Source organism: Spinacia oleracea, chromosome 6, assembly GCF_020520425.1.
Source record: "Spinacia oleracea cultivar Varoflay chromosome 6, BTI_SOV_V1, whole genome shotgun sequence".
In the NCBI taxonomy this organism is placed as follows: domain Eukaryota; kingdom Viridiplantae; phylum Streptophyta; class Magnoliopsida; order Caryophyllales; family Amaranthaceae; genus Spinacia; species Spinacia oleracea.
The window spans coordinates 79,853,679-79,867,575 of record NC_079492.1 but is presented as its reverse complement, the minus strand read 5'-3'; the positions used below and the strand labels follow the sequence as shown (position 1 = coordinate 79,867,575).

The following is a 13,897-nucleotide window of genomic DNA, read 5'->3' as shown; positions in this document are numbered from 1 at the left end:
TATATATGTCATTGTTGTATATGTAGCATGTCACAATTGGTGTTAGTGCTTACACGTTACCTGGTAGCTACATGCTACAACACTTTTAACTTTATTAAAAAAAAAAGATAGAATATGGCACGTGAAATCAGAAAAGAAATCAAGTACTTTGTACCCTATAACTTATCTTTTCTATAAATTTTGTAATCAACATCTTTCAATTACCCATGATATAATCACTTTCCCAATTAAAATCATTCAAGAACCCTATTTCAATACCAGACTCTTCTCCTTCCTCTGCTGATTGAAAAAAAAATTCCCTTTCAATTCCTTAATCCCCCATCTATAAAATGACGACCTTGCATCTCCAAATTCTCACACCTCAACCAAAAATTTCTTCAATTCTCATAATCTTCCAATTTCAATGGCTTCACCAAACTCATCCATGCTCAACCTCCAAAGAAATTCAACACCAAGAAGGCCAAGTCCTACCCAATTTTCAAGCTATGATGAAAAACCCTTATGGAACCATGTCACGGTCATCGGGAACCCGACTAGTGGTGGTAACAGAAAATGGACCTGCAACTATTGTCACAAATTAGTGACAGATTCATACACAAAAGTGAAAAGCCATCTTTTGGGTTTATCAGGGAACGGTGTTGAAGGATGCAAGACAATCTCGGATCAAGTTAAAGCTCAACTACAAAGGGAGCATGACAAAGCTGAGAATTTGAATGCTAGGAAAGCCATGGACACGTACAAAGAGGAAGCTCAAATATGCAACACTGCCTCCTGGTTCAGATTTAAAACAACAAAAAAAGAGCAAAAATACATTGGAGGTGAGTTTTAATGATGCTGGCAGAGATGAGTTAGATAAAGAATGTGCTCGTATGTTTTATGCCTCTGCCCTTCCATTTTCACTTGTTAAAAATCCGTACTTTTGTCAATTTGTAAGCAAATTGGCAAACAGTAAGTGTGTTTGGGTATGTTCCTCCTACATACAACAGGATGAGGCTTTCTTTACTTGAGCAAGAGAAAGCACATGTGGATGCCCTTCTTCAGCCTTTTCGGGATTCTTGGAAGAAAAAGGGAGTATCTTTGTGTTCGACTGTTCGGATGGATGGACCGATAGGCAGAAGAGACCTCTCATCAATGTCATTGCTGCATCAAGATATGGCTCTATGTTTCTTAAATGTTTCGATGCAAGTAGGAATACGAAGGACGCGGAGTATGTAGCTAGTCTATTTCAAGAGGTCCTTGATAAGGAAGGGGCTCACAACGTTGTTCAGATTATCACTGACAATGCTGGAAATTTTAAGGCAGCAGGTTTGGCACTTGAAACGAAATACCCTCATATTTTTTGGACACCCTATGTCGTGCACACTGTGAATTTGGCCCTCAAGGCAATATGTGAACCACCTGTGAACTCAATCCAATATGACTAATGTAAGTGGATTTCCTCAATAATGTCTGCCTGCAATGCAATTGTCAATTTTGTTTTAAACCATGGGAAAGCACTTGATATTTTCCGTAGTTATTCTAAACATATGCTGGTTAAAGTAGCTGAAACCCGATTTGCTTCACACTTTATCATGGCTGAGCGTCTATTTTTAACTAAAAGTGCTTTAGAGAAAATGGTCTTAAATCCTGATTGGAAAACGTTTAGGAAAACGGCAGTAGAGGAGAAAGCTGAAAATGTTAAAGAATTTGTTATTTCCGACAGATGGTGGGACAAGTTTGAGTATTTCTTAAGTTTTACAACCCCAATTAACAGTATGATTAGGAAAGGTGATTTGGATGCCCCATGTTTGCATTTAATATATGACATGTGGGATTGTATGATCGAACAAGTGAGGGAGAGAGTGTTTGAACATGAGGGTTTAGACGCCATTACTGGGCAATTTTCATTTTTTGATGTGATCCAAGGGGTTTTAGAATCTAGGTGGAACAAGAGCAACACTCCACTTCACTTTATGGCTCATTCCTTAGTCCCTAAATATTATAGTGAGTCGTGGCTGGAAGGTGGTTCAGGAATTGTTCCAAGGGTGGCACCCAATGTAGACCAAGAAGTATCTTTAAATAGAGACAAGTGCTTTAAGAAAATGTACACAAACCCGGACGACCTTAAGAAAATCTATGCTGAGTACGGTCAGTTTTCGGGGATCTTGGGTTTTTTAGTGAAGCCCACGTGATGGAAGCAAGGGATACTGAAGACCCCTTGAGTTGGTGGGCCAGTTATGGTTCATCAACACCCTTACTGCAAGCTTTAGCATTCAAATTGATGTCCCAACCTGCTTCTTCTTCTTGCTGTGAAAGAAATTGGAGTTCTCTCTCCAATATCCAAAGCATAAAGAGGAATAGATTGTTTTCCAGTAGAGCTGAAGCGCTTGTGTACATCCATACCAATCTGAGAATGATTTTTAAGAAGAAAGAGGAGTACAAAACCGGGCCATCGAGCTACTGGGATGTGGGTAAGTCTTCAAATAAATATTTTAGTTTTGTATTTTTTCTTTTTATTTTTTAATTACTGATTCTGTTTTTATGTATTTTTAAGGTGGAGATGATCTTCTGGTTGATAATGAGTATAATGAAGCATTTGAGAATCTATTTCTTGATGACCCTGATATTGAAGCCACCTTTTTCAATGACGAAGAAGAGGTTTGATCGTTGGAGGCTTGGTTCTGAGGTTGAAGTTGAGATGCTGACTTGCTGAGCAGTGAAGGAAGTTGGAGCAGGGAAGCTGCTTATGCTATTTTCTGAATTTTAACTCTTTATTTTATGTTTTATTTTTCTGTTGGATTGAATATTTGGGATATTGAAGTGTTTTACTATAGATATGGTATTTGGAGGTTTTTTTTATAAAAGTTTGAAGACATGTTATGGAATCCACTATTTTGATTAATATGATTGGATTATTTTGTGACTTTTCAATTTAAAATATACTTAGTATATTTCAGTCTGATGTACTTAAATTAAAATAATGTCCCGTGTCCCCGAGTCCATATCCATATTTTGGACCCTTCAAAAACGAGTCCACGAGTCCTTCATTTTAGAAATGTAAGGATCCAACCCTTGGACCCGTACCCGAGTCGGACACTCGTACCGGAGTCCGAGCATCCTAGACGGCCAGTTCCTCTGATCGCACAAAGGTGGATGAAGCTTTGTTGGTGGGTCAGGCAGCGCAAGAGGAAGCGTCGGCCAAGGCCAAGGCACTGGCCAAGCCGGGTGGCAAGGAGGAGGCTCACCTTCTCTCGTCCGACATTTATCCAGACCAAGGACGGATGAAATGGCTGGACAAGCACGGGGCCGAGCTTAGAGTAGGCATGTGCGTTGGCCCAGGATATAAAATGAGAGTGCCGGCCGACATGGACTCCACCGTGAGCCTCCTAGCTGATGGGGAGTTTCCAGTATATGCCGTCGCTATTAAACTAGGCATGCGTTTTCCACCGCACCCCTTTGTGGTGGAGGTGCTTGATGGTTTTAACATTGGGGTGGCCCAGCTGACCCCAAATTCTTGGGTTGATGTCTTTGGCTACATTGCCAAGTGTGCGTTGCAAAACGTTCAGCCGTCTTTTAACGCATTTCTCCATTTGGTCTCTATTTCTCGGTCTCCTAATGCCGACAAAGGTTGGTTCACTCTGAGCAGCCGTGGCACCTATCAGACGGTGGTAGGCAAACTGTATAAGTGACATATGTGGCGGAAGAGGTGGGTCGTCTTCCACACAGACAGCAAGGATATGTACTATAGGATGGGCCGCTGGAGCGAAGCGGCCAACTATATGGATAGTGTCACACTCCCTCCTTTGTCGGCCGCAGAGTGGGATCAGATTAATGTCCTTTTCAAGGCGGACACATGCCAACTTACGGCTGACAAATCTTTTCATGTGTCGGCTCAGTGGTTGCCGCACATAAGCCAACTTCGAGATGAGGCGTTCTTAGCTGCTACCAGCCTAGGATATTCCATGACTAGAGGTGGTACCTTTAGATAGTCGGCCAAGAAATTTAACTCTTTGTCTCTTTTCGGTAATTTTTACTCTCTTGGTCTTGACTATTATTCATGTTTTCCTATGCAAAAGAAGGGATGAGCCAGCTGAAGGATGTCGACGTTGGAAAGGGAGACATGACGGACTGGATGGCCGACATTTACGAGGCCAAGATGAAAAAGGCTACTGCCGAGCTGGAGGAGAAGGTTAGTCACTACTTAGATACATGCTTGATTGAATATGCCCCATTATTACATGGGCGGGCGGTTCTTTTTTATGACGAGCCATTGCTTAGAGTGACTTGTGATCATTAAAGTCCGCCTCGTCATTTATTTCGGACGAGCGACCCTTTTTGATGACGGGTCACTACGTAGAGAGTGATCTGTGATCACTAAAGTCCGCCTCATCATTTATTTCGGACAAGCGGTTCTTTTTGATGACGGGTCACTACTTAGAGAGTGATTTTGTGATCACTCAAGTCCGCCTCGTCATTTATTTCGGACGAGCGGCCCTTTTTGATGACGGGTCACTACTTAGAGAGTGACTTGTGATCACTCAAGTCCACTGATAAGTGATAACTGAGTTTATTCTGAAAATTGACAACAAAAAACTGGAAATGGGTTTTTAACTCGTTAGTTTTGTGGTTAACTTTTCTTTGTCAGTTTGTATTGTGAGGGTTGCTTAAAGTTCTTGGCGGATAGTTTTGTTGAAGGTCACTGCCCTCATTGCCATGTTTTTGTAAAGGAGAATTGCAGTGTGCATTTGAATGGTCATTAAATCCTATCTACAAGCTTTGTCAGAGTACGAGCCTGAAGCTCCGTACCACAGAACATCTGGTGGGAGCTCTGGTGGAAAAATCCACAGAATGTTGAGCTACACCAATTCATGGGAAAAGACAATGTTTCTTTTCATTCACCCTTCATGTTTGATCGGCACTAGACAAAATTGGACCCTTCCCCATTCAATACATGCTACTCATTTTGTTTTATTTGGAGCAGGTTACTTGGTGACTAATACGATCTTTTATTACATCGTTTGCTTGCTAAAGTTATTGCTACGTACATTTAAGAAAAAGGAAACGTTTTTTTAAAAATCTGAGTTGCCATGTTTTCTGCAGGAAAATTTTCCAAGATTCCAAGAGTAAGGGTTTTAGTGTTTTTGGTGATGATGCGAAAGAATCAAATATACCTGCAGAAGTTTGGAGATACTATTTGATAAGTATTAGACCAGAGCCCAGAGGCCAGAGGTAATAAGCTTTATTCATTTCTGAGTCAAAGTATGGAAATTACAATGAACATTACATTGTCAGACATCTGATTCAAGAATCAAGATTTTCTTGGGAGGATTTACAAGCAAAACTTAACAGCGAGCTTGGTGATGATTTGGGAAATTTCATGAATCGTGTGCTCACCTTTATCGTTAAGCCCTCTGGTAAAGATATCTTTCTTCTATGCCATTGTGTTTCATTGCGTAGCTTATTTATTTATTAAGGTGAGGTCAACACTTTGTTTTGGGTCAATTAGTCGAATATTTGGGAATTGCTTGGTAAAAATGGTAATGATGAATTGATGAATGATGATTGTATGAAATTGAAAGTAAGAATAGGAGGCATCATAACCATTAACCAATAATGCCAATTTCCTTTCCTTAATCTTTTCTTTCCCTTTACAGTAAAATGATTATCTTATTAGAATATAACTCGGTTATCCCTCAAGTGTCTGATGTTGTACTCGGTGAGATAGACAGTGAATTTAGTGATTATCTCAAACGCTTTGTGCAAGAATATATCGCCTTTGTTCCCCTTTTTCCCTATGTAGACGTACTAGCTATCTCTGCAGTAGTGCATGTACTAGCTTGTCACCTACTTCTTTGTTCTTAATGTTCTGTTCCATAACTGCAGGGTAAGATAAAAGGATGGTCTAAAGGCTGCAATGGCTATTGCTAATGAGAGTAATCGACACTTCCGGTAATGAAGATTTTTTGGCAGTCACAAACATATAATGCTTATACACTATGCTTATCCACTATGCCTTCTATGTTGAAGATAAATCAAGGTGTTCTTTTGTTATCAAGACTTTAGCTGGAGTTGTTTGCATTCTTGTATTGCTGCTTCAACCATTTAAGCCATCATTTACCACAGAGGTATGTTTGTTGTGGCTATGGTTTGTGATCCTGAATGTTCTCGCTCTCTCCCTGCTGAATTCAGTACAGTAATTTCACTGTTACAGTATTTCACAAATTGCAGCCACACTGTCCATTCCAGATTCGACTATGCAATGCAGTTTGTGAATGCAGTAGTAGTATGCAATGCAGTTTGTGAATGCAGTAGTAGTATGCAATGCAGTTTGTGAATTCAGTAGCAGTATGCAATGCAGTTTGTGAATTCAGTAGCAGTATGCAATGCAGTTTGTGAATGCAGGCTGCATTGGAGTCTGCTGTTTCAATATGCTCACTCCAACTGACAACTGACAACTGGCAACTGTAATTTACCTTACTGGCGATGAATCAGATTATGTCAAAGATTATGAATAAATGGCATGAAGTCAATACAATGATGTGAATAAACAGTACTAAAAATCAGTCACACAAACATGAAACATGTGCACGCCTTCATATCGCAAACCTTGATGATAAAACTCGGTTGGTGAAAAATGAAAACAATAAATGTGATTATAAATGTACATATAAAAAATTAAATATACCCTTCTATATATTTCACAAACCAAAATCACACTCCCTTGAATAATCTAGTCAGCTTCAGTGTAAAGGTACAGGGTTCCTTCAGATGGAAAGTTTCTTGAGTACTGATTTCGGTAACACCAAATAGCATTATCCATTTTGCATCAGTTCATACGGCTCCTTGCAGCATCTTTTCACCTTTGCCATTTCCTCTCTGTAACAAGGAATTGTAATATCCAGTTCAATAAATCAAGTTATCTCTTTCAAAGTCACAAAGAAATGCTTTGAAACTTTTAAGGAACAAGCCAAAAAAACTAGCAGACTACCAAGTATATGCATCAAGTTTATGCAACACATTCTGATCATTGATCACATAATTGGATCTAATTACAGTAGAATAAGTCATTCTCAAGATGGCCAAAATCAGTAAACCGCTGAGGATCGTTGTTATTCCTTCTCAGACAATATTATACTTAACATCACGGAACAGTTTATGCCACAAGTTAAAGAGCAAGGACTTCATCTACCAAATAAATATTCCTTTGATTATACTTCGCCATGGCAGGTACTGAGGTACTTCACAATCAAAAAGATAAACCTTGTAAATTGATCAACAGAGTATGGTTTTAAGACTTTAAACCCTTCAACTAAATCCAAAGATTTTCCAGATTTTTCATCACTCTTTCCTCTTTACTATTTTCTATAGGGACAAAGCAACATACATAAAGAGCTCCCAAAAAGCTGTAGGATCCTTAGTTACTGGCATTAGCCATGTTTGCTATTGCCGCTGGAAACGAACAGGGCCAATTAACCATTATCATATGTTTAACATTTTTTAAAAGATGGCCTCTGGATGGACAAGAATCCTATAAAAACTCATCACTCCAAGGATTTAGAAATTACCGTTAGAAGGATGGGAACCATTTGCTTTTGCACTCTGTGCCGCTGGTCGCTGAATGTTAGGAGAATCCTGCCTCCCAGTTGCACCAGGTAGTGAATGCCTTTTCTTGGAATAAATCTCTTTATCATGGATATCTGGGCTTGATCTTGGGGAAGAACTGGCCTTGGCTCTAGCAGATTCTGTAGCTTGCATATAGCTCGGCAGAGAAATACGACTACCGCTATCTCTAGGCTCCTGATCAGCATTGTCAGATTTTGCTGACCCAAAAGAATTCCTTCTCTTCCCACTTTTGTGATCCTTATGCAAATTCTCAGTACTACTTCTTGCACCCGAGTCGGCGTTTTTGTTAGGAGACCTCTTTTCTGCAGATGGGGAACTCCGTTTTCTGTTAGACCCGAGTTTTTCAATCTTTTTCTTTTTACCTTTTACTGAGGCTTGGCTAGAAGGTGTTCCTTGAGATTCTGGGACTGTTCTATGGCTTTGAGGTGAAGCTTCAGGTGATGATTTGTATGTTTGATGATCCATTGTAGGTTTAATGTCATTAAATCCATTTTCTTGATGTCTTTTCTCCACTGGTGAGGATTCCATAATGGTCACAGAACTTAAAGGTGTAAAACCAGTTTGCACATCAGATGCCTTTGTTACTATTATTTGCTCCACCTGCGGGGTGACTTCAGCAGCAACCAGATCAACTAATACACCGTCGGGCCCATGGACCTCTCCCTGATGAGTCATAGTAGAAAGTATATCAGTTATGCAGTTGCTTGACATGCCATTGGCTTCACAATCTTGCTTTTCTCCAATGTCAGGCAGACAAGATGTCTCCACCAAAGACCGTACTTCTTGCTCAGCTTCCACAATCTCGATATCTGATCTATCAGGTGAATCAAGAGTAGAAGAAATTGAAAGTTCAGTACCACATTCAGATCTAGCAACAGGAATACGTGGATCAAAAGTCCCAGAAGCTTCAACAACACCAGGTTTGTTGGTTTTCTTGATACTTTCTTCAAGGGATAGGGCTGAGTTGACATGGGGTTCAGCTTCAACATCTTGATGGGATGAAACAGCTAATTTATCTGAGGTTCCAGCTGAAGTAAGTTCTTCAAACTTTGAGTGGGCAGCAATGAAGGCGGGATTACTTGCTTTCCTTGATCCATATACAAACTTCTTTTCCTCGTCATTCAGCTCTGAAGTTGCCGATCGTTTCATAGAGAGTTTAGGCTGTTGGATTTCTGTGACTGATGTGGCAGGTTTATCATCAAGGGGAACAGGCTCGGCTTGTGTGTGAGAGATTTCTATTGCACTAGCCTCGATCTGAGCAGAAGCCAGATCCTCGTTAACTATGTCTTTCTTTTGTAGGTGAGATTGCTCTATCTTGAACTCTGTTGACAAAGGACAAGCTGAGCAGGAATTGACAGTTGTAACATCATCAGTGATGGGGTTTTCTTCAATCTCCAGTGGTTTTCCCCCTTCCTTCGTACTGAGTTTAGAATCTAACGAGTCGGAGAAGGCCACTGGTGAAAACTCAAAATCTGCTTCCAAGGCAATTTTCTGAGCCTCATTCTCGATCTCTGGTTCCACACTAGGTTCTAATTTTTCAGCAGCTTCAGACGTTGAGACGTCCATCCATCTTTCCAACCAACTCCACGCTGAATTTGGCCTCATTGGATCACATCTAATACTAAGAGATTTGGGTTTTGGCGTTGACTCCAACAACTAAACAATAACAACAATCAGCTCCCATTAGACAAACAGCTTCAATGCCAGAATAGAGGATGGACCAAGTTGCCACAGAAAAGCAGAACAAAATTTACCTGGCGGGCGAAACTATTTTCGAGCAGCTTCACACTGGAAAATTGAGAATCATTTGGTTTGTTTTTCTGACCCTGAAACAAAATCAAATAGTATGGTTAGATGTAACAGACATTACTGGTCCATGAAAATGTGGCAACTAGTGTACAACTGAACAAGTAGTAAAGATGAACAAAAAAAATGAGCGGATTGAAACAATGACCATGATGTAGAAAGGCTATGCTCATCAAACACAGTAGTATAGGCTGTACAGCATTGGAATCGAAGTTATAAATGGACCGCTTGGAGGCCTTGGACATACAAATATGGTTATATGAGCTTAAGGGAGATAATGCCTTCATATCAGCATAAATGTGTTAATTAATGGACGTGTTAATTAAAACAAACGGAATGCCGATTAAGACCTAGCATTATCCTCCCACAAGTGTAATTTCAGTCAACAGCAGTGTTAAATAGGACAACAATAATAACTGTGTTGGTTTACTTGGTTAACAGTTGACATATTTGAGCTCAAAACAAACTGGGAAAAAAAAACCGTAGTGCCTACTGTGTTCTTCCCTATGATTTCTTATTAACAAAAATTAAACAATAAAAATATTGCAACTAGCAAGCAGTTGAGCGTCGTATCTGATAATAGGTTCGGATATCCCTCAAAACCTTAAAGGGTTATGTTCGTCATCATTTTTATACGATGTATATCTTATACTGGAAAAATATCAAAATCAAATTTAACCATCAAACCTATTAATTTTGAGGAAAAAGAAGCAACAACTAAACATAAACGTATACCCGTCAAAGGAAAGCAGTGGGTATGCAATAATACAGTGGAAGAGTGCATTACCAATGACTTTGAACTACGAGCACGAACAAGGCCTTGAACCTTGACAATGGCTCTGATGCAATGCAGAGTTTCAACAGCATTTCTCCGCACTAAATGTCCACGAATAACAGCTTGAAGTTTAACAGCACTGTTTAACTGCACAAATTTTCTTTGAGCCTGGCAAATTATATTGGAAAGGTTATCAAAATATCCAGGTTTGGAAAAATTCAGAGGTGCGCCGATACAAAAATATCAAGCGTGAGCAATAGATACGTACCAGGAAGCCTCTCATAGCTGTTTGAATGATAATAATAGCAACAGGTTCATTCATAATATTATCGCCGTCATAATCATTTTCGGAAGCCATCCCTGACTCGGATTGTATAGGTTCAGCTGACTTAATGCTTTCCTCTTTTGAAACAATAGATTCACTTGCTACGCTTGATTCATCAGATGTTTCATTGCTGTCGTTTTCTGAAACAACGACAGAATCAACCATTTTGTATCCAGTTGATGTTTCCTTGCTATCATATTCTGAAACAACAACAGCATCAGCAATTTTATTTTCCACTGATGTTTCCCTGCTAACATGCTCTGATACAACAGCATCAGCAATTTTGCATTCAGCTGATGTTTCCTTGTTATCATATTCTGAAACAACAGAAGTATCAACCATCTTGTACTCAGTAGAGGTTTTATTGCTATCACTTTGGAAAGCAGCCTCCTTTTGACTAGCTTTTGATTCTTCCCATGTTGAATCATTTTCTGAAGTGACCACCACTACTGATGTTTTCAATTCACTATCATTTTCTGTAGCAACAGGTTTACTAATTTCCTCGACTGGTCTTGGCAGTTGTGGCTTCTCAAAAGCACTAGTAGGCTTTACTGGAGATTGAAAATCAATACTACCACCTTGCGGGGTTTCTTTATCTGCAAAAGTGGTAGTTTCTGAACTGACATTGTTGCCGAGCACCCGATTCCTGCCAGATTTCTTCCTGAAGCTCCACCCACGCTTATCATTTGGTGTCTTTGCCTGTAAGTTCAGAAACCAATATATAAAACAGGATTAAAATATACAGGAGTTGGGGGTGATAACAACGAGCTTGGCTGGCCAGATGTTAGGAAGTACAGAAACAATAATATAATAATAGACTACCACAAGATTGAATAGACCATGAAGAAAATTGGTTAAAATGAGGAATTGTCATTTCGGAAGTTACTACTAATCCTCTTAGCACATATCATGCCAATGGAAAAACAACAACGAAGAATGTAAAAGTCATAGAACAAAAGGAAACATACAAAAAGACATTTAAGCCTGGTTATTTCATTATTACAATCAATGTTCCCATTCGTATTTGCCAACTCCTCCATATTCAGCGCGCCCATTCTATTATATTCAGAATGACCTAAAACTATAACACCAGAAGTATAATATAAATATCGTAGTCAACTTAGGCCTAATTAATTCGGGCAATCTTAAATACTATGAGCAAGCAGGACAGAGTTTTATCCTCGCCTTTTCTCTTTTCGAGTCCCTCGAAAAGAATAAAATAAAAAAAAATATAAGAGAGAGCATATACTCAAGGAGTATATAAGTTACAATTCTAGATATTGAGATAAAGTCTAATGGTGGTGTTTGGTAAAGAGTGGATAGGAAAAGAGTAGATTCAACCCAAAATATTAGATTTGTCTAGTCAATTTAGTATTTGGTAATGTTTGGTAAAAAGTAGATTAAGGTGGAATCTTCCTTTTTTCAATATGCTGATAAAATGATCTTATTGGAGTGCTTTAAAATTAAGATACCTGGTTCAAATCTACTAGGTGCAGTTTGTAATCTGTCTGGTAATTTAATTTGTTACTCCGTATTAGCTATCTGCTAATTGCCAATCGAGGCCTATTTATCAAATTCTCCCTCTGCAGTCTGCACTACTAGCAAAGCAACTCTAACAGCCTTTTAAGCCTTGGAAAAAGATATGAATTCCAAACTCCCGAAAAGAAAACCGGGTATAATTAAGCCGATAGATTTTAAATGCTCATTCAATTTATTCATTAAATTGCAAGTTAGCTTTATACTTTTATGTGTATACTTTTATTTGGGGATGCAATAAACTAAGCAACATAGGACTACCACAGCTTAGTTGGGAGGAATGGACTATCATAAGTCCATAGCTAATAGGGAGATATAGTCACAAAGACTGGAATCTTATAAGCTAGTCCACATCAACAATGCACAACACCGAACAAGCTATTGCGAAGAAGATTATGCAGGAAAACAACCCACCTGACATCGAACTTTTTAACACATCTTAAGAAAATACTCATTAGATCCATTCCATTGACACCAATTGCCTGCTTTTACTTAAATGAATATTGCTAATTAAGGAGGAAATTCAACTTAATCCCAAACCCATGATTCGAATGAGTTTCAATCTATCCAAATAAAATACTAATAACTACATAAATTCCCCAACATTTATACAAATCAGCAAAAACCTATGCATGAAAACATGTTAATCGAGTAAACATACAATCACTTCAAAATTTAATCAGAAAGAAAGAAATTGAAGTTTGTGGATTTGATCAATCAGATCTTGCATCAACACAGCTGAATCAAGAGCTTATAACATCTCTAAAAAATAAATTAAAAGAAAAGAAAAAAAATTAAACAAAAATTATTAACAAAGACAAAAATAATACATCAACTTGGCAATTAGTAAAGAAAAGGTTACAAAGACATTAAAGTAAACACTAAACAAAACTCCTTTTTACTCAATAATAACAGTAATTAGCACTGATCGCACCAATTTACGGAAATTAATATCCAAAAACAAAAACAAACAAAAAATCATCTTTTAGAAAAAAATAAAAAAAATGCAGATTTTATTTCTGGAAAAATCAATAAACAAAAGATGTCTATTTTTGTTATGCAATGCTGAAAAATGAAAAAAATATTAAAATAAATAATTACCTCAGGTGAATGGATATCGTCATTCTCGGCCGCATCACTACCACAAACGATGATCTTCAAGCACGACGAGGAAGACGATTTCCCCATTCTTTCTCTCTACTTTTCACTTTCTCTCTCTCTCTGAAAAATGACTGACTCAGTGAGCCGACTCCTCACGAGTCAAGTCAAAGCGACAGAAACTGAGATACTACAGCTTCGCTTCCAATCTAGTTTTCTCTCAAACATAAAAAACGAGGCGACTCGGGGAGTCGAGCCGTCACGAACCGAGTCAGTATACGATAAACAACCAACACATCTAGATTTCTCTATAGAAAAGATGCGGGATTACGAGTGACTCAGTGAGCCGAGTCGGGTTAGAATGATACCATTGGAACTTGAACCTCAAAGGAGGGAAATATCGAAATAGGGGAATCTCACACAGCAAGGTGGAGTCTAAAGGCAAGGCAACAAGTATTAAAACAAACACGGATTTGAACGTTGCTCCTCAAATCTAGCTTATTTTTCTATCTTTGGATTCCGGATTTTTCTTTTACTTTTTTTTAATTGACTGACAAGTCTCTTTTTACCTTTTCCTTTTTTTTTTCTATGTATTTTAAGATTTAGATCATTTTTATATTTGTCTGCCTGCTACAGGAGAAACCGTTACTTAAGGCAGAAAAGTGGAGAGATAAAATAAATAAATAAATATGAAAAAAAAAAAAAGAAAGAAAGAAAGAAAGGTGTCAGGTTTCTTGTGCTCAGACTACTAATTT

General features: G+C 38.5%; 2 protein-coding genes across 5 annotated transcripts; one reads left to right on the top strand and one right to left on the bottom strand.

Moving 5' to 3' along the window:
- Positions 1-190: 190 nt before the first annotated feature.
- On the top strand, positions 191-6,839 carry LOC110776942 (uncharacterized). 4 transcript variants are annotated; one of them, XR_008922875.1, is made up of 4 exons: positions 191-2,450; positions 2,534-5,393; positions 5,863-5,928; positions 6,007-6,839. XR_008922875.1 is itself a non-coding variant. In XM_021981510.2 (2 exons), the coding sequence occupies exons 1-2, from the start codon at positions 2,171-2,173 to the stop codon at positions 2,641-2,643; spliced, it is 390 nt and encodes a 129-aa protein (XP_021837202.1). In that variant the 5' UTR covers positions 199-2,170; the 3' UTR covers positions 2,644-2,910. The 4 variants fall into 4 exon arrangements, 1 of the variants encoding a protein (XP_021837202.1); XR_008922874.1 differs by having other exon boundaries at positions 192-2,450; positions 2,534-5,208; positions 5,272-5,393; positions 5,863-6,839; XR_008922873.1 differs by having other exon boundaries at positions 193-2,450; positions 2,534-4,168; positions 5,080-5,393; positions 5,863-6,839.
- Positions 6,576-13,567, bottom strand: LOC110776941 (protein IQ-DOMAIN 32). The gene is made up of 6 exons (XM_021981511.2): positions 13,146-13,567; positions 10,452-11,207; positions 10,196-10,351; positions 9,357-9,428; positions 7,545-9,258; positions 6,576-6,855 (listed from the first exon to the last, which is right to left on the bottom strand). Exons 1-6 carry the CDS (start codon positions 13,230-13,232, stop codon positions 6,836-6,838), a joined length of 2,805 nt encoding a protein of 934 aa, XP_021837203.2. The 5' UTR covers positions 13,233-13,567; the 3' UTR covers positions 6,576-6,835.
- Between the last annotated feature and the right edge of the window lie 330 nt (positions 13,568-13,897).

What these genes read in the sequence shown, in the direction of transcription:
- LOC110776941 (XM_021981511.2), bottom strand. Translation starts at nt 13,232, where the DNA reads ATGGGGAAATCGTCTTCCTCGTCGTGCTTGAAGATCATCGTTTGTGGT. An exon ending in CTCGTAGTTCAAAGTCATTG is followed by an intron (nt 9,429 to 10,195) that starts GTAATGCACTCT and finishes ATTTTGTTTCAG; the next exon opens with GGTCAGAAAAACAAACCAAA. An exon ending in TGGTTCCCATCCTTCTAACG is followed by an intron (nt 6,856 to 7,544) that starts GTAATTTCTAAA and finishes TCCTTGTTACAG; the next exon opens with AGAGGAAATGGCAAAGGTGA.
- LOC110776942 (XM_021981510.2), top strand. Translation starts at nt 2,171, where the DNA reads ATGGAAGCAAGGGATACTGAAGACCCCTTGAGTTGGTGGGCCAGTTAT. An exon ending in ATCGAGCTACTGGGATGTGG is followed by an intron (nt 2,451 to 2,533) that starts GTAAGTCTTCAA and finishes TGTATTTTTAAG; the next exon opens with GTGGAGATGATCTTCTGGTT.